We start from the raw sequence: 26,659 nt of genomic DNA, 5'->3' as shown, positions 1-26,659 counted from the left end.
TGTACCGCGTGATGTCATCTTCAGTCGAGAGCAAGTGGCAAAATGTATTTTTAAAGGTATTAATTGTTAGTGAAAAATAATGAAGTTATCACATTAAAAGGTGCATTGTGCAGTTTAATAAGGTAATATTAAAGCTTTTTCTACATCATGCATGCTCCACCAATGTCCAGATGAGTACAAAGAGCCCTGACTGTTTTACTCTGACTGCACCTATCAGCTTTTATCTTTCCTTTATAGTAGAGTGTGCGGACCCTCACACTCCACAGTTTCCTTGGGGAGGGGAGGGGCGGAGTTTTTCTTACCTCATTTGAAGTCATGTCTTCGTTTGTCAACTGTGGCTGTCGCTTTAAGATCGTGCACGTACTCACATGCGCACCATGAACAATCCTGACACCGATGCTTCAGTTACGCTTTTGGCCAGAGGTGGCAGTCGAGAGTAAAAAAGTGACAAACTGCACAAAGATCCTTCAATTATAAAAATAAACTTTATCTTCTTACTCCTGAAAATGGCTAAATGAGCCAAATATCTCTTTAAAGCAGATTATTGTATGAGGAAATGTGCACTTTATCTACAAGACGAAAATCTCCTTGCAAAATTAAGTGCAGGAGACAAAGTACAAGTGCATCATGTCTTACAAACCTGCACAATAGAGCTCGTGCAAGGAGTTTACATACTGTAGGGTAACCAGGACTCAAGAAAAAAATACATAGCATCTCATAGTAGATCAGAAAATGCATCGTTGCTGCTGGTTGCTAAGGAAAATGTCTTGCATAGCAATCGTTACTATGCAAAACTGAATTCTGGGTGGCTCCTGCTCTGAAGTCGGTCCTTGTGAGCTATTGTGAAAAGTTTTATGCTTGTATCGTCTTGTGAGCAATTCTGTCATTTAGCATCGATAGCGTGGACTATTTCTTATTTGTTGCAATGAGATGCGCAGTGTTGTGTTGAAAAGCGGACATTTACCTCTGATGAATTCGACTAAATCAGTGACATTTTGTTGGGAGCCAAAAACTCGGCTATATCCGGGAGCTCCTGGGGGCCCAGGTTGTCCCGGTGGCCCCTGAACACTGTGATCATAGTTGTTCAATCTTCTGTCCCCAATCAGACCACGTGCTAGAAAAGCAGTTCATTGCCACGTAAATTGACAATTAACGTTTGCACATGGTTTCCCATTGATTGGCATGTGTTTGCTTACATTGGAGGTATTCCACGAGATGGGTGTAATTTCCACTGGAACCAAACCCTTGACTATAACTAGGAGCACCTGGAGGACCAGGTGGGCCTTGAGGTCCTTGGTAGATATGATTGCTGTACTCCCTGATGATGTCACGTAACACGCCATGAGCTGCAAATGATGGTAGATGGTACAAAGTATTCATAGTGAAGAATAAATTCCATCTAATAAAACCTGCTTAGTCTGGCAGCCTGTGATCAAATTCATCACAAAAGTGGAATCTCCTTACATCGTATGTATTCCACCAGATCTGTTGCGTTTCCTTGAGAACCATACCAACGGGTGGACCCTGGCGGTCCTGGAGGTCCAGGGGGTCCTGTGGATCCTTGCCCGACACGGCCATATTGATCTCTCCCAGAGTCGTGCAACAGACCTTGGGCTGAGGATTACATAACACAGCACCATGGTTCACCATCAAGATGATGATGATCCAAACTTTAATTTATGTCAGCAGGTGGCAGCAGAGTATAAGAGATCAGCCTAGGCCATGTTGCAACAAGCTCTTTTTGACAGTGTTTTCAACAGGAATGTGAATAATGATCAAACTTAGCTATATCCTAATGCTAATTGCTGCAAAGCGGAAACAGATAGAAAGATACTTATTTATTTTTAAACTTTTATTTCCTGATGAAAGAAGCGACTCTAATCTTTCTTTTGGTAGGTTCTATGTTTCTATAGCAATAGAACACAATATTCTGTGGGCCTTGCAAAATCTGTCAAAACCCAGTAAAACAGCCGGGAGCAAAGGGGGTTACTTCAGTGAAAATGGCTGGTAGTGAATGAATTAATGACAATTCAAAATCTAAATTTGCGGGGAAACGCCGCATACGTTTACTCACATCTGAGGTACTCCACCACATCCACAACATTATCTTGCGAAGTATACCGCTGGCTGTATCCAGGAGTTCCCGGAGGACCAGGAGGTCCTGGAGGCCCTTGGACAGCACCACCAGAATCCCTCACAACATCCCGGAGCAGGCCACGAGCTAAATGCGGACAAAGTTGAAAAGACATCCAAATAATTCCATTGTATCAACCGTGATGTCGTTCTTGTTTGTCACCTACATTTGATGTAATCTGTTACTCTGACAGCCAAGCCAGAGTAATCTCCAGTATCCACGTTCCAATTCCTTCCACCAGATGCACCTGAATCTCCTTTCTCTCCTGGGGGTCCAGGAGGCCCCGGTGGACCAGGAATGCCAAACATACCTCCTCTTGTCCTGTCACCTTGAGACAGTTCACAAATGTGATAGCTTCGTTCACAGGGGCCATGATTCAAGAATAGTGACATCTCAACAAATACTTTACTTTTACTTTACTTTTCAGCTCACATATTTGCTAGCAGAAACGTCGTTTACTTACTGCTGACATATTCCCGTCGGTCTGATCTGATCGTTTCACCGTTGGCGCCGCCAATGTAGGTCACCTCAGTGGTTGAACCAGGTGGACCCATTGGTCCAGGGGGACCTGGTGGACCAGGAAGACCTCTACCAGCAATACCTTTGGAAGCACAATGTTGGATTAGTATTTAATAGCATTATTTCTCAACGAGTGCAGCTATTTTTCTACTCACTTTGCAAGTATTGACGAACTTCTGAGCTCAAATAGTTTCCACCTCCTGATGCTCCAGGTGGTCCAGGGGGACCTGGCACACCGGGTGGTCCCTGAGGCCCAACAGCAGTATGATACTCAGCTGATTGGGCAAAAAATAATACATCTGTTAGGATCAGAAAACTACTTGATGAAAGAAATGTTGTAAATAAATGTTTTAGCTTACTTGAGAAGCTATTTCCATTTCCGGATGCACCCACCATGCCCCTTTCTAATGTCAGAAAGGACTCAGAGTTAGACATCACAGCATAACTTTTACATGTTAGATTTGATAATACCAGCTTCAAGGGGAAAAAAGAGAAAATAGCCAACCATTAAGAAAGTTGCTACTTCAGTCCTTTCATTGCCTTGACCATTTTTATTGTTATAAAGCTTTTTGTGATATTTTAGAATGACTTGTTTTTACTGGCTTATTATTTGTTGTCATGTAATGACAACTACAGATAATTTTATAATACCTTTCATCAGACTGAGGACACGTTCAGCCACTTCCTGGATGCCAAATCGATAGCTTCCATGACCAGGGGGCCCGGGTGGACCAGGAGGACCAGCAACATATCTTTTCACATCATCTCCTGTAATCAAAAAGTCATTATTGTGCGGTCAAATATGGTATTCAACAGTATTAGTGACATACTTTGGACACATTTTTGACTATTGAACATCTCATAAGACCTACGCTGCAGAAGGGCGATGAGGTCATCGACAGAAATGGAGCCACTTTGAACAGCCAGGCCAAGAGAGCCAGAAGTCCCCCCAAATCCTCTGCCCTGACCTGGATCGTTGGACAAACTTCAGTTGAAACATTTTGACCACGTTCGGTCAGTATTGAATTCTATCAATTGAGTTTTATAGGATCTTGAATCAGAAATGACTGCACTAGTACAACCAACATGTGTTGTCGAAACTTTTATCCAATCTTTAATAGAACACCATTATTTTACTTGAGTAAGTAGCAGACCTCTGCTATGGCATCTCCTTTGGGTAGCATTGTACTTGGCAATGAGGCAGGAGTTCAGAACTTTCAGAGAAATATTATGTCCCATCAAAAATAATATTTAAAGAAATAACAAAACAGCAGTGTCCATCCTTACTCTGCATGTAGGCGATGACTCGGTTTGCGACATTATCCACCATCTCGGTGCCGGAGGCCGCTGAGACCCCTGGAGGCCCTGGAGGTCCTGGGGGCCCCACCAAGTACTGCTTCAAGTTTCCATCTGTATGTGAAAATAGTTTCATTGGTTTACACATTAACATTAACATAATAATAGAGTGACATAGTGAATAAATAAACAATATCTCACTCTGAATGTACTCTGCAATGTACTGGCCCATTTCACTTCTTGAACCTGATGCACTCCAATCTCTTCCAGGTGGACCAGGAGGTCCAGGCAGTCCTCGTCTTGATGTGCTCCCTTGTAACAAATGTTAGAATAAATGTACACAAGTGATCCAATATTTACTCTTATAGTATTGCAAAGCATGACTCATGCTCTCGCAGCTGCAGAACAGGAACTGTGCCCTTATCATAAAGTAAGGACTGAAAGATTTTGTTGTTGGAACGCCCTGTAAACAACTACAAAGTGAGGGCTCAGGAGAGTTCGTTCTCCTCGCGAGTAAAAACAATCTAAGTCTCTTGTCTTTTTTCCTTGTTTATTGTTTATTAAATGTTCTAGGTTGACTGAACCTTACAACAAATACAAAAATAAACTTTACTAAAACGCACAACAGGGCTCCTGATATATTGTCGCTGTCCCGCAGCTCAAGTGCAGGTGTTTCCAGATGGTTACGTATCGTGCTGTCACTATCAAATATTTTTAGAATGGATTAATATTAATATTATGGACTATTCAATCGATTAATCGACTAATCCGTTTAATTTTATTTTGCATTGAAGTGTATTACCAAAAAAAAAAAAAAACATTTTTATCCCTGAATACTGTTTATTAACCAGTGATTGATGGTTATTTCATACTTTGTATTTGGATAGTGATTTAAAAAAGGGGGAATTGTTGTACTATGTTATCGCCGGTTCGGTCATTTTCCAAAATAAATACAGATGTTTGCAAATGTCTTATTTTGATTTAACACATAAGATAATCGGTCTTCTTTCTTGAAGGACTATATAAATCAGTCAACAATTAATGTTGATATGCTGAAAACAGAGGATTTGGACCAATTTAAATTTAAAAAATGGTGCCAAACGATTACTCGATTATTAAAATATTTGTCGATTAATTTAATAATCGATTATTTGTCAATTAATTTTGACAGCTCTTACGTTCTATGTCACTTCATTGGAAGTTTGGCATTGTCAGACACGTTTTGCCATCATCTTACTCTTTAAAAATGTTTTCCGCTTGTCAGATGCGCCAAAATTTATATTCCTCACGTCACAAGACAAGTGTGTTATTCTCATATCAATTGCAAGTTTATGGCAAGCTATTGAAGCTGAATTGTTCATGTACTAATATGCTCTTAGCCCTCATCAGTCATTCAGTAGCAGACAGCAGCAGTAGAAAAAAAATTCACTTGTGTTGGTCTACTAGTGCACTGAATTGGATAAAGACGGTATTAGTACATAGACAATGCAGTGCACAAATATATGAATGAATGCTTAAAAAAAAAGTGCCATATTTGTGAAAACTTACTATTGATCCGAATATAAACTACCTACTTCTTTTCTCCATGATAGTCAACATATTTAATATACATCCTTACATGTGATGTTATTTTACATAACAGGCAAGAATTTGAATAATCTTACCGAGGGAGACTCCAGAGAATCCCGAATCACCTCCTGTGAGAAATGCACAAATGTTTTAGCTTTGTTGATTTATTCGCTCTGCTTCAAAACCCTAATACAATATAGCACTGGTTCTCGAGCTTTTTACACCTCAAAAACACCTTTAAAAAATACCTGACTCACCAAGTATCACCAACGGTATATTGCAATGTAACTGTACTGTATTGTGTCTGCCTGTGGTTGGTGTTTTTGTCGTGTTCCTGGTTTCTTCCCTTGTCTCGTTATGTCTAACCACGTCCACCTGAGTGTGTCTTCACTTTCCCAGGTGTGTCACATTAGTTTTGGTGTATTTAGGCCACACAAAAGCCAGTTTCAATGTATCCTCACAAGTTTCTTACCGTTCAGGCCGTTAGTCCACACGATGGTGCGGTTTCAGAGCTTGAAACCGATCGCTTTTAAAACCTGACTCAAGAGTGGAAAGATTTCAAAACGCGCCCCGTACGCGTCCGTCTGCACACCATATGCAGGATACTCCTCCAGTGATGACGTACTGGTCGCAGCTCGATGTCGACGCATTGTCGCAGATTGATGCCGTATTCGCCAATTCTCGCGTGACTGCGTGCGAACCGTCAGTCTGTCAACAACAATGGCGGAGCCGGATAACCGTGTCGTAGTCATTTTGCGCAGCCTCCTTAGCTTGCTTATGCTTTTGCAGCAAAATATTTTGTTTCTGTATTCCCACATTCAACAAGTGGTGTTGTACTTGAATCACCCGCCATTGTCACTTCTCCTGTGTTGTCTTTTTCATGTTGTTTCAATACATGCAAAGCCATGTTTGTTCTGTAGATTGCAATAAAGTTAGAAAAAAAGTGTTAGTCTTCTTCGTTGATTCTTCAAAGGCTTTCCGTTAACTCCCTGTGGCTGCGCTACAACGCCACTCCAGACTTGGCATATACATTACAACCGTTAAACGTCCTCAGCGTCTTTTTTTGGACCCACGCAAGTCTTGAAATGCTTCTTTGTGTACGAGATTTGTTTGAGGAACGAAGCCAGCTTTGCTCCCGTCTGGACGGGGCCTTAGTCTGTTGTGTTTGTCCAGTCGGTGTGGGTGCATTGTTGATGTTATGTGTGGAAGTTTGTGTGTCTCGTCTCATCACAGCCAAGTCTTCGTCACAGCCAAGTCATCGTCACAGCAAAGTCATCGTCACAGCCAGGTCATAGCCACAACACACCTAGTCAAGTCAGGTCCTGCCACGTCACGCTCGTTCCAGTCTATTCACGTCCTGTCACTGTAAGTTATGTCGTCCTGTCCAGTCCTGTCCTGACAACCAGTCTAGTCACGTCCTGTCCTGTCACGCGTGTGCAATGATGCGAAGCCTCGAAAAATTACACAGTCTAAATTCTGACTGAAGCAGGTTTACAGGTTTATAATGTATGCTTTTTCAAACTTGGTCGAGTTTTGGGAAATTAAGAATTCTGAGTTTATGTAACAAGTCAAAATGGCAGTCAACTCAGTGAAAAGAAGCTCTCTGCTCAATGAATAGCTTTAGACTTTGGATCGTTGTAATTTGATTTGAGAGGATTATTTTGATTTCAAAATGCGATGGAATGTCGTTCGACTACTGCAACAATCCCCCTGGGTTGTATGCTAGTCACAATTTGTAAAAGATTTTGCATTGCGGAAAGATCAGAAATGCCCGGATGTTCAGAATTGTCATTAGGGAAGGATATGGTGTCCTGTTTGTATATTAAATTGGGGCGGAAATTAAAGAATGAGTGAAAAATTGTAACGTGTGAGCATGGTGCTCATTAGCGTCATTCCAGTCTTGAGTTGCAGTAGAGCCGCTCCGTCACACGATTACACGAAATGGATGCTTGCCTTACATTTCAGCCTCTTTTTTTTGGTGGCATTTTTCTTTCCCTCTCCGTCAACCACATGTGCCCAATAAACTTCTCAATATCTTTATATGAGGATAATCTGGAAATATAGAATATAAGGGTTTTTTTTTTATGTGCCTAAAGGATTAAATACATACTGTATGTTTCCTATTATGTGTTAGCATTAAGCTAGCGGACTAAAGGCTGTACGTGTTTGTTTTAAATACACAGCTTGTAATTCTCCTATTTTTATTTTCAGTTTGACGGTAAACTTCACCCAGAAATGGTGATTAACAGCATGAAGCCTCTTTTTTTGAAGAATTGTTGTATATCTGCAAAATTGTGCCTGTTGTAAAGTTAAATTGGGTTCACTACCACCATACAGCACTCGTATCTAAAGTCAGAGCTTGCAAATCAAACCAAAAATAAATAAATAGATAAATATTGGCTAGTATCTTGAAAATCTCAGAAGTCAGGTCTCCACTGTACAAACCCAACTATTTACAGGGTTGGATGTTGCCAACAACCTCACAATACAACGTGTATCACGACACGTCCTGGGGTCATGATATGATACGTATTGTGATGGAACAGGTCAATGCATAGCCTTCAAGGTGATACGTATCCTGATATTTTACATTACTTTACATACATCTTTATGAAAACAGTCATAATGTATGTATGCCCAAATGCTATTTTAATTATCCTAGATGGCAAATATATTTCCCTCTTCTCATGTTAGTAGCGCTTCTGGTTACCGACAGCACTGTGCCTGGTCATACTGTAAAAACAGTTGGGTCAAAAATAACACAACTTGGGTCAAAAAGGGAATGACCCGACTTTCTGGTTTATTCAAGTTACCCAAAATGTTGGGTCAAATGAATAACCACAAAACCACAATATAAAGGTTGCTTAATTTAATTTAATTTAATTTAATTTAACTTTTTGGCTTAAATAACTTAAAAAGTGGGGTCAGTTCTTTTTTGACCCAATTTAATTGGGTTATTCAAATAACCCAAAAAGTTGGGTTGAATCTATAACTCATAAAACAAACCCCCCAACATTGGTTGCTTTGTTGGTTATTAATTTAATGTGACCTAACTCTTTGGGTGGAAAAATCTCCAAAAGTCGTCAGTCCATTTTTTATCTAATTTGGTTTATTCTTGACCCAACTGTTTTTAGAGTGCAAAATGAGTGCACACTGTACAGCAAGGAACAGCTTTTAGAGATGCGTCGGGAAACTGAATGTGCAATATCGGTTCTGACACCTCTGTATCAATACGGGTTGTTTTTTTTAGCACACCCCTATGGTTAATACCTGGTTCTCCTGGAATTCCTGCCAAACCTGGCTGACCTGCTTCTCCTGTAATGAATCAAATTCAATAGAAGCTGTATTATATGAAATATTTTAAAAGTAAAGTTGTCATATAGGTAGAGTAGGAATGTTCATCTTCATACCTTGATAACCTCGTAATCCTCGCTCACCTAACAATAAGAAACAAGTTAGACAGTAATCAAAGTATCTTACTATAGTATAAAAAATCCACTTGGAGCTGCCATCCATAATAATGGTTCAATTAACAAAGTTTGGAACACATTTCAGATGACTAAAAAATTAATTTCCCCCAAACAGTATAATTTGGTTTGGTGTCAAAAGTTAAAAAGATAACCAAAAATTCCCAACACAGTACTGTAATACATTAGGGAACAGTAAAGGCAGCGTATGCTGTCCACTATTTGGTTGCCTGTGTCTTTTCCATAGATGAATTGAAATTGGAAGGAGACAAAATATATTTTTTTAATGACAATGGATTAGATCAGGGCACAGAACTGCATTTCGACTCAAACGTAGCACTTGTTAAATGTCAAGCGTACCTTGTGGGCCCTGGGGCCCAGCAGGTCCGGGTGGTCCTGGAGGTCCAGCAAAGAAGGTTCCTGAGACAAAGAAAAAGAAGTGAGCAATCATAGTTGAATGTGACAAATATAAGTTTTTATCAATACGTGAAAAAAAATCCTTCACTACCTGATGAAGGTACAAAGTTGCCAGGCTCTCCTTTTTGCCCAGGTGCTCCAATACCTGTTAACCCATTTTAAGTCACTAAGTAATATGAAATTACAAAAAAAGCAATGTATTCATATCCATCTTTCTGTACCTGGCTCTCCAGGCGGACCTCTACGCCCTGGGGGACCTTGTCTTGTCTCACCTATGGTGACAACAAAAGAAGAACCAGCATCACTAGATTGTAACCTCCGAATACCGGTACTCATCGTATCCTCTGTGTAGTGTATAATGCAGGTATATTTACAGAATGTGTAAATGTTAATATTTGCACATACTTTACTGATCAGCAAAACCATATATCACAGTAAGTTATATTCAGTATGTTTCAATTTTCTCATGTTTGCCATCAACTGTTATCTTCCTGAAGTGGTGTATACAAAAAAAATTGCAAGCAACACTGTTGTAATCCTTCAGATCAGGCTTCCTCACTCCTGGTCCTCAAGAGTTCTGCAGATTTGAAATGTTTCCCTCCTCCAACACAGCTGATTCGTATGATCGGCTCATCAGCAAGCTCTGCAGAAGGCTCTTTAGAATCAGCTGTGTTGGAGGAAGGAAACATCTAAAACCTTGGGTGAGGAAGCCTGCTTGAGATGTTCCTGGATTGATTAAACTGAAATCCTGTATGATGATGGTTTGAACTACATACAGATTTTGCTAGATTTTTTAGGCGTATTTCCAGAAGGGCAACACGGTGAAGTATTGGTTGACATGTCTGTCTCACAGTTCTGAGGTTTGGATCGACTTTCAGCTCAAACCTTCCTGTGTGGAGTGTGCATGTTCTCAGCGTCTTTGCTTGGGGTATTCTCCAGGTACTCAGGCTTTCCTCCGATACCTCAAAAACATGCCTGTTTTGCTTCATTGAAGAATCTAAATTGCCCAAAGTTTTGAATTTTAGAGTGTGGGCTGCGGGTGAGTGGCGACCAGTCTAGGGTTTTACACACAGCTTGCCAGGGTCGTCATAGTTAAAGCTACTCAATGTAGAATATTCAATTTTGAATCGCTACTGCCACCTGCTGACAAAAAATGAAACTGCACATTCTGTTCTTCACATACACACCACGCACATTACGTCACATCCGCAGAGAGGGCACGGGAAATTCTAAACCGAATCCAGTCTGAAAACTATTGGCCAGAGGCTTGCAGGAGTACCCATTGTGAACAGCTAAGGTGTTAATCTACTAATTAGAAGGCATTTCAGTCATAAATGGTCAAATAAAAAGCTCATTGTAAAATTATTTTTGGGAAAAAGTTCCATATTGCATCTTTAATGAAAACTAGTGAGATTTTTTTAACTAAAACTAAAATGTAAAAAACATGCAACATCGCTAACAAAAATTAAAACGGGCATGCTTTACAAAAAAAATAATCATCAATCAAAAACAAAAGAGCGATAACTTACTGAAACTACATTTTACATTTATAAATAAACTCAAACTTGTTATAATTGTAGTGTAAATGTCCTCTGTTTTTGTGTTTGTCAATTAATGTCATACATGAGCTTTCAGGGTTTAATTTAAAATAATTTTGGCATTATTGTACGGCGTACAGAAGAAGGAAGGTCGAACTGTCATTAGAGAATTGTACTTTATTGAATAATGAGTACTGAGCTTTTTTTTGTGTACTTAACAAATACTTCATATTAGAGATGGACGAGTACTGATACCGATGTTAGATATTAATAAATTACCTAAAGCACTATTGTATTGAATTTATGTTTTTACACTTCACTGTATTCCTTAAAAAGTAATTGTACAACCACATATTTTGATTGGGAATTTTTTTTTCTGCCCACGGGTTATTTTTTCATTTTTTTATCCATTTTATTGTGTGCTCTATGCAAAATGACTTATGAGTAAATTGAAAAAAAATAATTGCTATTAATTTCATGCAATTTTAAGGAAATTTGCTATAATTGGGACAAATAGGTCATTAAAAAAAAAGATCTGTCATTATTTTTTATGTATCATAAGTACTATTGATATCGGCACTTGGTATCAGTATCGGTAAGTACTGAAGATTTGAGTACTTGTATCAGTATCGGTCTAGAAAAAAGTGGTATAGAACATCCCTACTTCATATACATATAACTAATACTAAAACAAACAAAAACTAAAATAAAACGAAGCTTTTTTGAAAAATGAAAAAATTGTAAAAACTAAATCCCGCTTTAAAAATAGATAGATAGATAGATGGATGGATGGATGGATGGATGGATGGATGGATGGATAGATAGATAGATAGATAGATAGATAGATAGATAGATAGATAGATAGATAGATAGATAGATAGATAGATAGATAGATAGATAGATAGATAGATAGATAGATTAAAAAAACAAGGTTTGTTGAACTCCAAACTATAACTAGAACTACTGGGGAATTCAATCTCTGAGGTTTTGACCCTACCAGGAGGACCTTGAAGACCTGGAGCTCCTGGAGGACCTGGAGGTCCCGGCTGGCCCGTGAAACTAGCAGATGAAGACAAACCTGATGGAAAAGAATCACCGAGTTTAGTTATAGAAATGCAACATTTTAATATTGCTGAAGACTTAGGGTAGTACTAGAACCAAGGAAATTAGTGCAGTACTTACTACCAGTTCGTGTTGCACTGACAGTTTCTGAACTTGAGACGCTGATGCCAGCTTCTCCTCTTTCACCTCGGTTCCCTTTCTCTCCTTTATGACCTTAAAGATTATATCATACTAGTGTTATAAGCGTGACAATCACACAATCTTTCCTTCATCTGTGGAAATTGAAATCCACGTAAGACTCTTTTTATTGTATTTTACCAGGATTTCCAGCTGGACCAATGGGACCAGACAAACCAGGAACTCCAGCAGGACCTGGAGGTCCAGCTGGTCCTGGTGGTCCTGGAATAGCCACCGTTTCAGAGCCACCTAGAAACAAATTAAGAAACAAACAATATTTACACTTAGCAAATTAATTCCTCTTTGCATCGTAATAAGCGTAGTAAAAGTCTTACCTGCAGAAATGACTTGACCAGCTCGACCCATTTCACCTGAATGACACATTTCATATTTCTTTACCAAAAGCCTATTTTACGTTTATATAGTTGGATAAGGGAAATGGGATGCAAAATTGTAACACAATCACAGTACAACAGTGAATGTATTTTTTCCCCATGGAAATATGTTGAATGCCAATTTAATGATACAGTATTTGGAACAATATTTTTTGTCTTTTACCTTTTGCGCCATGCTGTCCTGGAATTCCAGGAACACCTGCAGAAATGGGTCATTAGGATTCATTTACAAAACATAACACATATTGGAATTATTAAGAGGACTGAACAGATTCATATTTGAATATTTTTCAGACCTGGTGGTCCTTGATTTCCAGGAGCACCTGAAAAAAAAATTGTCAAGGCAATGGAATCAAATTGTGATTGTGGCCAAAAAGACAAGATGTAGGTTTGACAGTGTGGGCACCTGGAAGACCATCATCTCCAGGTGGTCCTCTCACCCCAGGACCTGCAGCACCTGCAATTTGTACAACGGCTTTAACACGAGACTTTTTCAGCATCTTTTAAGTAGATGGGACAACATGGTAAGTTTAGGAATGGAAAAGCGAGCCGAATTTAGCCGGATAAGCTAACAAGAGCGGCTAGCGGGAGTAGCTAGTAAAAATAGAAAATAAATAAAAACAGCTAGTAAAAGCTTGCGGGAGCAAAGCAGTAGGTGAAAAGCGACGGCAGCCCGAAATCACGGCACTCAGCGACAACCACCTGCAGGCCCCAACTGTGGAAGGTAAGCGGCAGTCGACCCATTTTGGTCCGACACCCGATGCAAGCACCACAGGGGCTAACTACGTTCACGAAGTTGTCCTTTGGGCATCGATAGCAGGAAGACGGCGGCAAAACATGTCAGACTCTTGTAAGGTGAGGCTCCAGCCATGTAATGTAATTACTAGAACTATGATTATATATAAAATGGAAGTTGATCTGATAGAACATACAGTATGTTTTTGTGTACTGTTGAGATCAATAGTGGGTTTTTAAACTGCATGAATTATTAGTTCACCACTAGATAGCGCTAAAGAGTACACACTGTCAATTTAACACCTTTGAAAAAACAATGGTCCTTGCAATATACACGTATTCAGCTGGTGAGATTTTCAGAGACATACCTGCTAGGCCGCGTGGTCCCCTCTCTCCCAAGCCCCCTTTGGTTCCTGGTGATCCTAATGTGCAAATTTACGTATTACAAAAGTGGTATTTAGTTTTACACTAAACTTTTGCTCATCAAATACTGGTGATAGATACCACAGATTCAATACAGTATGCAAGTACCATATACAAAATGTAATTCAAGTGAACCTTTTTGTCCTGGATATCCGCTATCGCCCTGGGATCCCTTTTGACCAAGAGCACCTGCAGACAACCATTATTTTGAACATCATTCTGTCTGAATCAAACATTTTATACAACTGAACTGGACAATTTCCATTGCATTCCATTTGCATGATTAGTTAGGTTACTTCATACTTAGGGTCAATCATTTACCATTGTCATTCACAGTAGCTCTTACCTTTCAGCCCAACTGGTCCAGGGGCACCAACTGGTCCCGGATTTCCAGGAGATCCTGTCCAAATTAAGTTTCGATATTAAAGACCGAACACCTCTATGAAATATTAATCAGATTCAGTCCTGTTTACCTCTCTCTCCTTTAGGTCCAGAACCAGATAGTCCAGGCTCTCCTTGACGGCCCATCTGCCCATCCAAGCCCTTCTGACCTGGTAACCCCTGAAGACCTGGATCACCTATTCATATTGATACTTTGTAGGTAAACCAAACCATGTCTTAACCCCGAAAATTAAAATAAAGGTAAAACGTAGACGTCACACATGATCCAAATTACCTGTGCTTCCCTTTGGACCCCTGGGTCCTTCTGTTCCTGGGTTGCCCACCCGTCCAGGAGGACCTGAGAAACATAACATGTTTAATGTATGCTCACTGTTAGGATTAATGTATTTAAATACCCCGTATTTTCTTTTTTAAGTTTAGTGAAGCATTTATTCTGTGAAAGTGAGTATGACTCATGCTCCTTCATCTTCAAAAACAAGAACTGTGACCTGATCGCAAGATGACGACTGGAATATTTTGCGATTAAACTTTTGAAGCTTTGACTTTGAAACATTCAGTGCTGAAGAAAAACATGTCTACATTATTATCTGCACGATAATTTGTATCTGTGACTGCTTTGAAGCTGCTGTTGGGTGTACGCCCTCCCCTTTAGAACAACAACTTCTATGTATTTAGTGAAAATCCAAAAGAAGGGAGGGAGCAGCAAAGTGTGTCCAGAGAGGAAAAGAGACTGTAATCTGGGTACACGCTCTGTCTGTTCTCCTCACGAGCAAAAATAATTTAATTCTCTTGTCTTCCTGTATGATCTGTTGTTTATTAAATGTTCTCGTTTGGCTGAACCCAACACTCACCGTTCCCTCTATCAAGGCTACCCTGGCATGTTAATATTTGAACACACACTCCGTGACACGAGAAAGATGGGTTGGGACTAATATATTCTGTGCTCTCAATTCAGGAAGAAAACTGCCCCAGATTCTTACCTGGTAGGCCAGGAAATCCAGGATCACCTACAAGTAATTAGATGTTAAATATTTTTTTCTGAAATAAATATTTGACTAAACAAATATTTTAGAATGATTTAAGTTTAACCTTGAAGCCCAAGAACACCTGGATCGCCTGTAAATAAATAATCATACTCATGATGCATGTAAAAATAACAATTTAGTTTAAAAAAAAATGTTTAGAAAGCACACCTTTTATCCCAGTGTCTCCTTTAGCTCCTTTCATGGAGTCTATAAATAAATGATGATTAATTAACATCATACCACAACTAGAGATTAGTATATCAACAACGTCGTTGTCGTATGAGTATGTCTACTTCTGACCTCTAAAAGCATCAGAGCGTAGTTCAGTTCTGACTATCTGCTGCACAGTTCTCTGCCAGTCTTCTCCTTGTCCTCTTGCAGTGCCTAGACCAATTCCGTTATCAGAGTGAGTCAGTGTAGAACCAGAAAAACTCCTGTCTGTGTATTTGGAATCCAGCGGATCATCAATGTTAATGCCAGAGGAGCCGTAGAGACGACTCGTCCTGGCTGATGCTGTGCCGGTGACGGCTTCTAAAGCTTCAACTCGCTTCTTGAGACGTTTCACTTCCTCACCTGAGAGGCCAGAGTCATTCGTGAGACATGCAGGCATTCCTCAATGGGAATGAAAAATACTGTCATAGACGCAAGTTTTCTCTCACTCAAAGCGATGAGTCCGAAGAGGAGCCCAAGGAGAAGGAGGAGGCCCAGCAGGATGCCCAGCAGCCACTTCCACCAACTGCAGCGGCAGCAGCGGCTCAAGCCAAAACATGAGCCATCATTGCACACATCTGATGAGAATACATTCAAAGCCCATTTCTAAATGAGAAATCAATATAATTCGGGTCTACAGAACAGAACATTTTTATCTTCCCAATCATCTTCCAGGTTTTTGTTTATGTTTTGTCTTTTTCCAAACAGGTTTGAGTGGCCCTTTTACAGATAGATTAGTGTCAGGTTAATGTTTGCCATTAGTTAGATTTAACATGGATGGGCAACAATTTTTTATCAGTGCTACTTCCTAATTAGATGTATGACAAAAATGGGATTTTAAATATGGATCAAATATGTGCAAACAATAATAATTACAAATCAAGGATGGCACAAGGATGTGGAACAGTAATCCAACTCCTTTTGTGCATATTTATCAAAATATTTCAATCAAAATTTTAAGATGTTTGAGGTACTATATTCTGCATATCATTCTAAAGCTCTACAAAATTATTAGGCCTACTTAGAATAGGACACTATAAAACATGATATAAACTAGGCCAAGTCTGTCATCTTGTGGTGAATGGTGATATTACAATTCCAGTCGACCACTGCACACTTGCGGTTCGGCACCATTTGAATATTTGCATAATTATTGAAGTATTTAAAAAATATATATATATAATTGGAGTATTTTCCATTTATTTCCAGGATTTTTTTTACGCATACCAACCTCTTCCCCAAACCCTGTTTTTTTGTGGAAAACATATAATGAATGTTCATGAAGATTTTTACATATATATATATATTTCTTTTAGCTAATCAAGGGGCTGCCAGTTGCTTGCCCCTGAGCTAGAAGACTGATAAACCTAACTGCAAGTGAAGTGCATGGGCATGCATCAACAGTGCAAATGTGACCACATTTGACAACATGCACCTCTGTACAGTAGTTTATTTATGAGTGTGTTGTCTTGCTTGTTAAAAGTATCATAACAAGGTTGTGTTTTTTATTTTTTTATTTTTTTTTATTCTTTCTTTTTCTGAAGGTTGTGTTTTTTATGATGCCATGAGCCAGGCAACTCCTACTTGGGAGCTAGTATGTCCAATTTGTTGCTAATTCAAAACAACTCAAAATTAAGATAAGAATAATCATGGATAGTAGTCATGATGATTATTAAAGATAAAAGAAAAATTGGAATCACATTTACATATTGCTGGCGTCGGGCCAAAACCTCGTGCCTCCAAAATCGACACTTTCAGGAGACCCCATAAGCGGAATGTTTTTACAACCATCAAAAAGCAAGCCATTTTTAACACTTTAGATTGGTCAATAACTCGTAAAAATGACACCCATACGTGTGAACTGACCAAAAGTATAGATTTTTTAATAAATGCGAAGTTTGCCAATTTATGACTTATGAGGCTTTGGTGATATACATGTACAGTATATGAAATCTAAAATCAAATTAGACTATAAAGTAAGAATGGGACAATTGACTTTACCTGCGCAGCCAACTTTATCTTTCGAACCAAATTTCAGGAGTGCAGCTGTGTGAAACAGGACAATGAGTTATTATAAATATAATTTATATAGTTATTATATCCCATAATGCAAAGGTTTGATGTAGTCTACCTTTAGCATCCCTTTCATCATTCATTGTGGCCATTGCAAACTTCTGTTTCTCTCTCAGCAGTGAGTCATCAGAGTAGGCACTCGCTATAGACAACAGAACAATCATCATTCTTTTTGTTGCTGAAATAATTGCACTGAAAGTATGCCATCTCAATATTCAGTTTTTTTCATGGAAAAAAAATACGCTTGTAATAAGTCTCAAGTAGTACCAGCAGACAATGTAGAAGTTGCAGGAGCAGCCGACATGAATTGTTTGCCCGTGTCTTTAGTCATGACCAGTCGCTCTGTCTCCTTCTTGACAGGTGCATTGTCCTTTTCCATCATCACAAATTTAAAATCTTTGCCCACTGCCTCATCAGTAGAAGGGCTTCTGGGGCGCACTGCTGGAAACAGGCATGCAAGTCAAAATTACACTATGTACTGTATAAACACATCACAATAAGATTGACAATAATGAAAATGTTATTATAAAATAAAATAAAAGATCATGATAAAAATCCATCCAACATTTTCTGTACTATAGGGTGAGACATCGGCCCCTGTCCTCCACCTGAGGGGTTCATCCAAAGCTACACCCCCGTTGATCCAAAAATGTCAATGGGCTCCCAGACGTCAGGTCTGTGTATCAAACAGTAAAATCTCTACCCGCCACCCACACAGTAGAGAAGTCTAACTGCATGATCATAGCCCAACAAATCAGAAACCACGAGCGCTGCATACACTAAGTGTTTGTGGCTACAACTTCTCTGTGTTTGTATCTACGGCCTCCTGGGATTTGGAATGGCAGGGGAGGGTAATATAAATCAAGCGTAATGCTCAAACGCTTGCCTTTGAGTTTCTGCTTGTCTTGGTCTGTCTAGGCTTACTCCACGAGATATAACATGCCCTTCATTAATGAGCTTGTTTTGTGTTTGGTTTTTCTGAGGTTCAGAAACTCACACCCACAGAAATATAACCGGAAATACGGGAAAATGCGTGTTGTATTCCTCTTTCATTCATGGTTCTTGCTAGTCTTGAGATAAACCAGAGAAAGATTCTGACAAAAACAAGACATGTGGCTCCTTTTTAAATTGTGAAAAAAATGCATAATGTCTTCTAAAAAAATAAAATTACTCACTTCTCTACAAAGTCAATCAAGTTACATATACAGTTTTACACGAATTGTGCATTGTGAGAAATGTCTTACCAGTGGTGGTGCTGATTCCAGGGCTAGAGACATTTTTTTGCACGCCATAAACTGGAAAAAACAAAACAAAAAAAAAGAACTAATTGTATGTTAAGGAAAATATTAAGATATAATGTAAATAATAATGTTTCTAACATCCTAACTAAAATTAACCAAAATTAGTAAAAATGTAGCAAAAATATCACTTCATTTTCATCTTTGGTAATTAATTTAAAACACATGTGTCAAGATCCGGTCCTCGAGGGCCTGAGTCCTGCATGTTTTCGAGGTTTCTCTACTCCAGCACACCTGATTAAATGATCAGTATAATTATCAGGCTCCCGCAGAGCTTGCTGATGAGCTTAAATATGAATCAGCTGTGTTGAACGTGGGAAACCTCGAAACCATGCAGGACTGAGGCCCTCCAGGACCGGACATTGAAACCACTGATTTAATACATGAGCCTTTAGCATTGTTTTTAAATGTATTGATTTCAGTATTTTAGCACAGCCGTTATCCAGTAGAAGGAAGGCCAAGCAGTCGTCTGGGAGTTGTGGTCCTTTTACTGTGGATTTTACCCATGGATGTAACATCATTTGGCGGCAGCCAATTAAAAAAATATAAAAATATATATATAAAAAAAAAATATATATATATATATATATATATATATATATATGATAAAAACTAAATAAAAACAAAGCAGTTTCCAAACATCTAAAAAATATATATATTTAAAAAACAACTAACAAACATTCTCTAAAAACTACATTTACAAAACAAAACTCAAAAACTAAATTAAAATTCCCAAACTATTAGATTTAGAACCCTGATAATATCTCTAGACTTTATCACTTTACCTATTTCAGTGTTTGTTCCAGCTGGAGCGACAACAGCGGGGCTGGTGGTACTGACCAGGTTATTCTGAACACCGTACATTGGCACTGATGGACCAAAAAAAAAAAAAACACTTCGGTCTTATCCTTTCACTAGGACAATCATGGTTGAATTTTGACAAGAAAGGCTCACCAGTGCTGCTGACAGATAGCCCACTGTGCACAGGGGGAGAGCTAAGAGCCATATTGTTCTGAAAACCTCCTACTCCACCTCCTCCACCTCCTCCTCTCATTCCTCGTCCTCCTCCTATATGGAGTAACATGTACCCATGTAAAATAATCATAACATAATTTAAAGACAAAAAAACATACACATGGGATGACTGTCAATGTGTTAGTCCAGTGGTTCTCAACTATTTTTTTGTGGCGTACCCCCTGTGAAATATTTTTTCAGCCAAGTACCTCCTAACCAGCGCAATGCATTTCTAATTGAAGAGTGCTGTGCCATCATTGTCTGATTTATTAAACTTTGGAACTCTATTTGTATTTATGCGGTCTCTTGAACTATTTGGAAATAAAAATAGATTAAAAAATAAAAAATAAATAAATATTGGTGCACATACAGATTATTATCAATATAAAGTGTCATCTTTTGGTATCATAGTAAAGCTCTGTTCTAAAAAATAAACAAAATTTTAAATAAAGTTTTCAAGTGATTAACAGGTGATGTAGGGGGCATATGACAAGTTGGGTCAAGCCATTCTGGTATGGGGGAGATGCTGTTTTTTTAGGATACTGAAACTGACTAGCCAGCTGAATTTAAGATTAAATATATGAACTTATATTGTTCTGAAATACTTTTAAAATATATTTTAAAATCTCACATACTCCCTGGAGTACCTTCACTTATCCCCAGGGGTACACATACCCCCATTTGAGAACCACTGTGTTAGTCTATTAGAAGCGTAGGAACGTAGTGCTAACCAGTTATCCACCGTGATGCCCACAGGGCTATCGTGAATGGGTTCATACATTATTTAACTGACCTGAGTGGTAAATGGTAGATGATGTGGTTAAGTTATTGGGGTTTGTATTGTAGCTGTAGCTGCTGTTAACACTTCCGGGCCAAACACCACCATAGTGATCTGGAGCTGTGGACAGACCTAGTGTGGATTTGAGAGGTCATAAACATGAGAACACCTGGCTTGTGGAAATAAAGGAGATGACAAATTGAAGGAGTGAACTATCTCATTGTGTGCCCTCCCCAGACTCCCAGAAGGAAAAAAATAATAATAATAATTCTGAAATGAAAGCAGAAAGTCACAGTAAACGTCACCTGGTTTTGAGTTCTCAGTCCTGATCCTGGTTTCCATACTGGTGATCTTAGGGATAATCAGTGAATTGTTAGCAGACTGAATAGTGCTGGTACTCTCAGACACAATCCTTGTGTCCACACTGGGTTTCATGGGGATGACCAGTGAGTTGTTAGGAGACTGAATGGCACTAATGCTCTCAGACATGCTTCTAGTTTCCACACTGGCCTTATTTGGAATGAGCAAAGTGTTGCTCGGGGTCTGAATGGTGCTAGTGCTCTCAGACATGGTTCGAGTTTCCACAGCGGCCTTCTTGGGGATGGGCAAAGAGTTGTTCGGGGACTGAATGGTGCTGGTGCTCTCAGACTGACTTCCTTTCAGCAGACGTTTCACGTCACCCAGTTCAGTCCCTGCCAAGTGCATGTTAACATTTGGTGTTCAGAAAATTTATATTACAAAAACAAAGTGACAGAGTTGTATTTGTGGCCATCATCTTCACATTAAAAGCGTGGCACTTACAACTTGCTGAAGTAGAAGCGCTCTGAAGCCTGGTTCGGATCTCACTCTCTGAAAGAGAAAATAGGCTCAATTGTTTGAATATTATCATCATCCTATCTGGAGTTTCTTGAATCGATACAAAGTAATCTTAAGATGTGATTGAGAAATGTGTTGCCCAGTGTGTCTTCAAACAGGATGGCCCAAAAACGTGCCGCTAAAAATATTGACGCATGACTTAGCACAAATCATTGCATCATTCTAAAGAGCTCTAAAACATACAATCCGGAGAAGGCACTCCAGTCTTCAAAGTAGTGATGGGAAAATGAAGCTTAATGAAGCACACTAAAATAGAGTGCTGTGACATCATTGTCAGATTTTTTTTTTTTTAACTTTGGAACTCTATTTGTATTCATGTGGTCTCTTGAACTATTTGGAAATAAAAATATACATCTAAAATAAATTAAGTAATTAATTAATTGTAATTAATTAATTAATTAATTATAAAGATTTGTGCACAAACAATTTTTTTATCAACTACTATTTTCAACTATTTATTTGTATCAGGGACAGTACATGTTAATAAACATTTCAGTAAACATGCCACAATTAGCCAAAAGACTATTTTTCAATCATCTGCAGTCCAGAGACAGATCGTAACATACAGTAACATCTTTTGGGATTATAGTAAAGCTCTGGTCTTTGTGTGTGCGCGTGTGTGTGTGTGTGTGTAAAGCACTTTGAGTTGTTTCTTTACATGATAAGGTCCTTTATAAATAAAGTTGACTTGACTTGGTCTCAAAAATAAATAATTAACTGAATTTTAAATAAAGTTTTCAAATGATTGACAGGTGATTCTAGGTGGCATATGGCAAGTTGGGTTGAACCATTCTGGTATGGGGAGATGCTGGGTTTTTAGGACACTGAAAATGAATAGCCTACTGAGTATACAATTTATTTTATGAACTTACTTTATTTTTCTGAAATATTTACATATACTTTTTAAATATATTTTAAAGTCTCACGTACCCCCTGGAGTGCCATCACGTACCCCTATTTGAAAACTACTGATTTGAAGGAGTAAAAAAATATTGCAAGTGGTTCATGAAGCTTCCCTTTAACATCACTAGTTCACACTTGTCGACGTGCGCAATAAAGTAACTTTAAGTAACCAAGTCTATGGCAAGCCCTATGAACATTTATTTCATATCGTTGATATCTGACATTAGGTTACTCAATTAGCATAGTCTTCATCAAAGGACTTGCCATACGAGTCTGTGAGTTACCCCACGGCATTGTTTACTGGCGCTGTGACCAATTGCATCAACAGACAGAGGTGGGACATGTGCTTCCATGTTCGTGCCATTTTCCTGTCGACAATACTTAACAGTAGACTAAAGCAGGCTAAAAAATTTTTTACCAAAGTGGTGGCAATTCGGCAACGTTCTGATAAAAAGCAACATTAAACACACGTAGCGATCACATTAGCAGTGGATAGAGTCCCTTCAAATGTAATAGAGAGCATGAACGCTTAGCATCGCCATTGGCATGCAGCTCCAAAGGAACGTGTCTTATCTACGTATTGTTTTTTACTGGAGCGAGTAGTGTACATGCAGGGGCATAAAGTAAAAACCCTGCCACAGATTGTCTTTAGCCACAGGTGTTTCTAATCAACAGGTAAAGCTTGTTGTTGTGTGGTTTAGTATTTTACTTTGTGATATTGTGTAATTAAAGCTTATCAGACAGTATGAGAAAGTACTGACGTTTTCTTGGTCTATAGCCTACCTCAGTAGTTGATGCCCACTTTTTCCCATATCAAATCTAAACTGTTTATTTTTCTTTTTTTACGGTCTTCTACCCCTACTGCACGTGTACCTCGACTCTGAGATCTCCCCCGTGTGGTGGAACCCGACATTGCCTTTGAGGAGCCTAAGAAAGAAGAAAGATTGACACTTTGAATACATTAGCACCTAGCTAAGAGTTTTAATGAAGTGATTCACGGTGACTCACTCACCATACTCCTTCCTTGAATACTCTGGAGACGAGTCTGTGCTTGTACTCCCTGAAACATGTCAACACATCAAATGTGTCTGTTCACTCATTAAATTAAATAACTGCATGAGCTGATAAATCTTGAAGGAACCCAAACTATGACTAACCGTCAAAAACATCCGAGTGAGTCGTTGCCATTGTGGTCATAATCTTCCGCTCCTTCAAAATAGGAGAAGATGCAACTGCAGATGATGACCCTCTTGTTTGCCCAAAGCCATCTGCACTGTAGGTTTTGGACACCTTTGTAAAGGTAACCGAACCTGGACTCCCTTCTTTCTTATCATCAACAGTTACAAACCCAGAAGACAGGCTCGAGGACCCTAATCCTGAGCGAAACCCCGCCCCTGAACTCATCATAGCGTCTAAAGCTACTGGACTCCCGCCTGATGAGACAGTTGACAAAGGTCCTTGAGTGGTGATGATTTTGCTTCTGGTGCCTTTGCTGATCCAAACCCAACAGGTTTTGCTGTAGCAGACGCAGAATGATTACCTGGAGGGAAAAAGAGCATCCAATGTTCCATCATGCTATTAGATTTTTTTTTTTAAGTCTTTAATTCCACCACTGACATGACACAGCCCAGGGCTTAGGATGAGTGATACTGTAGATATTTGCCAATTTCAAGTTCAAACCAGCACTGACAAAGTTAAGAGCCATGTTTTCGAGCATCACCATTTTCTTTGTTATACAATTTTTGGCTCTCCGGATTGGTGTGCCAAAACATGTTGGGCTTGTTGAAAGGATTTCATGTCTCGCCTATTTTAGGCTTGATTTAGTACAAACAAAAAGTATCTGCCATGGTTGCTGCCAGGCCGACGCCCCCAAATTGCACATGACGCACTGCGCGTCTGGCCACATTGTCTAGGGTCTAGTGCGCTCGTCAGGGTAAAAGCAGTTTTCATTTACCAGCCAAAACCAAAAAGATGACATTATTTTTGCCGTTATCTAACAAGGTTCTGAAGAGGAAAATATGCGTCCGGTTCTCGTATGTGATACAGCAAAACTTCTCTTGTGAAAAAAAGAAACCTTCAACTAAGTAAACTCCTATGCTAAATCATATTTAGCATTTTTTGGTCAACTTTATTTCAGTTTAGATTCATTGACATTATTGACGTTGTCTGATACTACACGCCATAAAGATGTGATAAAGCATTGTATGTAATGTTAAAAAATAATAATAATTGGGCAGGATAGGAAATACAGTCAGTCCCTTTTTAAACTGAGAATAAAGGATGTATTGCTGTTTGTACTGCTTTTGCCAGGCAGTTATAATGAAAAGCTACATAGAGACCCTTTATATTTACAGTAATTGTAAATGACACCACGGTGTAAAGTTTGTTCCCAAAATTCTAATCTTAACTTGCTCTGACTGTAACTAATAAATATCGACAGTTATCATATGTCTCATACGATATGATGATACAGTCCAGGAAAAGTAAAACTTCCCCACATGCATTGTTTTGCTCTGGGAAGTATTCACTTCACTCTCGTTGTCATGTCTGGGAACACAAGCCCGTAAACATATTTTACGAGGCTAGCTACAACCAGCTGTGATATCACTTATCCTCCAATCAATAGCAGGGCTCGTAAAGACAGAAAGTCATTCACAGCCATATTGACACTGTTACTGAGTGGGAATTGTACCCCTATTGGCTGGCTTGAAAGTCAGACTACATTGTGTGTGACAGTCAGAAAAAAAAAGTGTTAAATTTGTATCTTTAATGGTCCAATGCTTTGTCACTGGGACGGTACCCTCAAGGATAAATCTATTGCACCCCTTAAATATATTGTATATATATATGTACATATTTTGGGACCCTTACAATGTGTAACCCTTGTAATCAAATATGTACTCCAGGGTTCAAATTTGAAGAATCCATATACTGTATGTACCCTGTTTAAGGGGTAGACTTGGTGCAAGCCATTGGACCCTTGAAGGTACAAATGTAACATAGACCATTCTAAAAATGATTCCCCTACCACACCTGATTAGTGTTAAGTTGTAATTACCACTTTCATATCAATTAGTAACACTTGCGCATGTTCATCTCCATTAGAGAAAAAAAAAATAAGATCATAACAGTCTTACAGAAAGTCAAGGGTCGAAACGAAACGGCCTTCTGAGGGGAAAAGTTCAGTGTTGTATGTCGAAATGCATTCTGGGAACCAAAGAGTGGCAGAAAAATACAAAAGACCTCAAACAACGGATATTTTCTTCTTCACAAGAACTTTTGTCAGTTGTTTTAAAGTACAGTAAAGTTCCCATCCCTGGTCTACATTACTACTCTTTCTGTTTATTTCTCTACATTGCATTTCACAAATCAGTGGGCTATTTTTAAAGGCATTCACACAGGCCTGCCACTTGTTTGTACCCTTACATGCAAACAAAAACGTATCGAAAAGGTCCCTTTGCCAGTTTGAACCATTTGTGTACCTTTTCTAACCATAAGCAGTACTTACTTGTACCTAAGGGTTCAATTGTGAACCCTACAGGGCACATCACAAAAATCTGTACCTTAGAGAACAAAAATGGACCCCTATAGTATCCTTTTTTTCTGAGAGTGTAGGAAAAATTGATTGATGTATTTTTAAAACTATAGCTTATAATATAAAAACATTAGATTGTAAACTGAATAATATCATTGCCTGAGGCAAACACTTGACTCAGTCTTTTTTAACAATTCCCATAGAGGTGTCACAAAACTTCTTTTGTGTTTGTGTCTCCAGGGCCTTTAAAGGTTTTTCAGAACCCAACATGCCACTGATTAAAAGTGTTCACCACAAGCTGAAAAAGGGTGTGGCTTTTTGTTCACTTCACAAAAGTGTTTTACTTTAAACGTGGTCCTTACAGTATTGGGTAACGAGTATTGAAACCTGTCTGAGGTTTAAATTTTCTGTCTGACCAAAACATGAGTGATCCAATACATTATGTTGCTTCAGCCTATTTTATTGTTCTCAAAAGGGATTTTTTTTAAACGCTTAATACCAATGCTGTATGCATGAGTGACTTTGCATAAGGACAAAGATAATTTTCTTTCATATTCTGATGTTATGTTTTAATTTTTGCTACAGTGAAATTGTCAAAGTAAAACTCACAGTGCACATGCACCAAATGTAATAGACACAATTAAATATGGTTATTGATGCTGCTCCAAAATTTAAACAAGACGTAAATGCAACTTTTAAACAAATGTACACATGAGACATCCCCCCCCCCTCCCTTTTTAAAAAAATAAAATAAAATTCTGTGTTTTGCTTCAAACATAAAACACACATTGGCCAGAAAGTATTAAATGCATG

The 26,659-nt window shown here is 38.8% G+C and overlaps 1 protein-coding gene and 1 long non-coding RNA gene across 3 annotated transcripts in view; one reads left to right on the top strand and one right to left on the bottom strand.

The window, feature by feature from the left end:
• LOC144054742 (uncharacterized) overlaps positions 1-26,659 on the bottom strand; it is a 32,442-nt gene that overhangs the window by 5,132 nt on the left and 651 nt on the right. Inside the window, exons 2-48 of the mRNA XM_077570009.1 lie at positions 23,469-23,851; positions 23,324-23,371; positions 23,185-23,238; positions 21,334-21,381; positions 20,838-21,224; positions 20,548-20,664; positions 19,695-19,808; positions 19,526-19,609; positions 18,687-18,737; positions 17,710-17,883; positions 17,501-17,584; positions 17,371-17,415; positions 15,819-15,947; positions 15,460-15,732; positions 15,328-15,366; positions 15,224-15,250; positions 15,115-15,141; positions 14,409-14,471; positions 14,206-14,310; positions 14,079-14,132; positions 13,868-13,921; positions 13,678-13,731; positions 12,981-13,031; positions 12,871-12,897; positions 12,738-12,773; positions 12,515-12,550; positions 12,321-12,428; positions 12,123-12,215; positions 11,938-12,018; positions 9,624-9,674; positions 9,494-9,547; positions 9,346-9,405; positions 8,929-8,955; positions 8,789-8,833; positions 5,614-5,646; positions 4,151-4,261; positions 3,941-4,063; positions 3,526-3,621; positions 3,305-3,421; positions 3,013-3,057; positions 2,809-2,928; positions 2,598-2,735; positions 2,301-2,462; positions 2,075-2,221; positions 1,465-1,614; positions 1,197-1,346; positions 965-1,114 (exon numbers count right to left, since the gene is read on the bottom strand). Of these exons, the coding sequence (XP_077426135.1) occupies positions 965-1,114; positions 1,197-1,346; positions 1,465-1,614; positions 2,075-2,221; positions 2,301-2,462; positions 2,598-2,735; positions 2,809-2,928; positions 3,013-3,057; positions 3,305-3,421; positions 3,526-3,621; positions 3,941-4,063; positions 4,151-4,261; positions 5,614-5,646; positions 8,789-8,833; positions 8,929-8,955; positions 9,346-9,405; positions 9,494-9,547; positions 9,624-9,674; positions 11,938-12,018; positions 12,123-12,215; positions 12,321-12,428; positions 12,515-12,550; positions 12,738-12,773; positions 12,871-12,897; positions 12,981-13,031; positions 13,678-13,731; positions 13,868-13,921; positions 14,079-14,132; positions 14,206-14,310; positions 14,409-14,471; positions 15,115-15,141; positions 15,224-15,250; positions 15,328-15,366; positions 15,460-15,732; positions 15,819-15,947; positions 17,371-17,415; positions 17,501-17,584; positions 17,710-17,883; positions 18,687-18,737; positions 19,526-19,609; positions 19,695-19,808; positions 20,548-20,664; positions 20,838-21,224; positions 21,334-21,381; positions 23,185-23,238; positions 23,324-23,371; positions 23,469-23,718 (4,492 nt within the window). The 5' untranslated portion in view covers positions 23,719-23,851. The remainder of the gene's footprint in view (positions 1-964; positions 1,115-1,196; positions 1,347-1,464; positions 1,615-2,074; positions 2,222-2,300; positions 2,463-2,597; positions 2,736-2,808; positions 2,929-3,012; positions 3,058-3,304; positions 3,422-3,525; positions 3,622-3,940; positions 4,064-4,150; positions 4,262-5,613; positions 5,647-8,788; positions 8,834-8,928; positions 8,956-9,345; positions 9,406-9,493; positions 9,548-9,623; positions 9,675-11,937; positions 12,019-12,122; positions 12,216-12,320; positions 12,429-12,514; positions 12,551-12,737; positions 12,774-12,870; positions 12,898-12,980; positions 13,032-13,677; positions 13,732-13,867; positions 13,922-14,078; positions 14,133-14,205; positions 14,311-14,408; positions 14,472-15,114; positions 15,142-15,223; positions 15,251-15,327; positions 15,367-15,459; positions 15,733-15,818; positions 15,948-17,370; positions 17,416-17,500; positions 17,585-17,709; positions 17,884-18,686; positions 18,738-19,525; positions 19,610-19,694; positions 19,809-20,547; positions 20,665-20,837; positions 21,225-21,333; positions 21,382-23,184; positions 23,239-23,323; positions 23,372-23,468; positions 23,852-26,659) is intronic.
• On the top strand, positions 12,957-14,978 carry LOC144054744 (uncharacterized). Of its 2 annotated transcripts, none has more exons than XR_013294710.1 (2): positions 12,957-13,429; positions 14,221-14,978. It is a non-coding gene; the product is annotated as an uncharacterized LOC144054744 (long non-coding RNA). The 2 variants fall into 2 exon arrangements; XR_013294711.1 differs by having other exon boundaries at positions 12,983-13,098.

The sequence above is a fragment of the Vanacampus margaritifer genome, chromosome 7 (assembly GCF_051991255.1).
Source record: "Vanacampus margaritifer isolate UIUO_Vmar chromosome 7, RoL_Vmar_1.0, whole genome shotgun sequence".
Classification (NCBI taxonomy): domain Eukaryota; kingdom Metazoa; phylum Chordata; class Actinopteri; order Syngnathiformes; family Syngnathidae; genus Vanacampus; species Vanacampus margaritifer.
The sequence above is the reverse complement of the archived record's forward strand: the minus strand, read 5'-3'. Positions and strand labels throughout refer to the sequence as shown.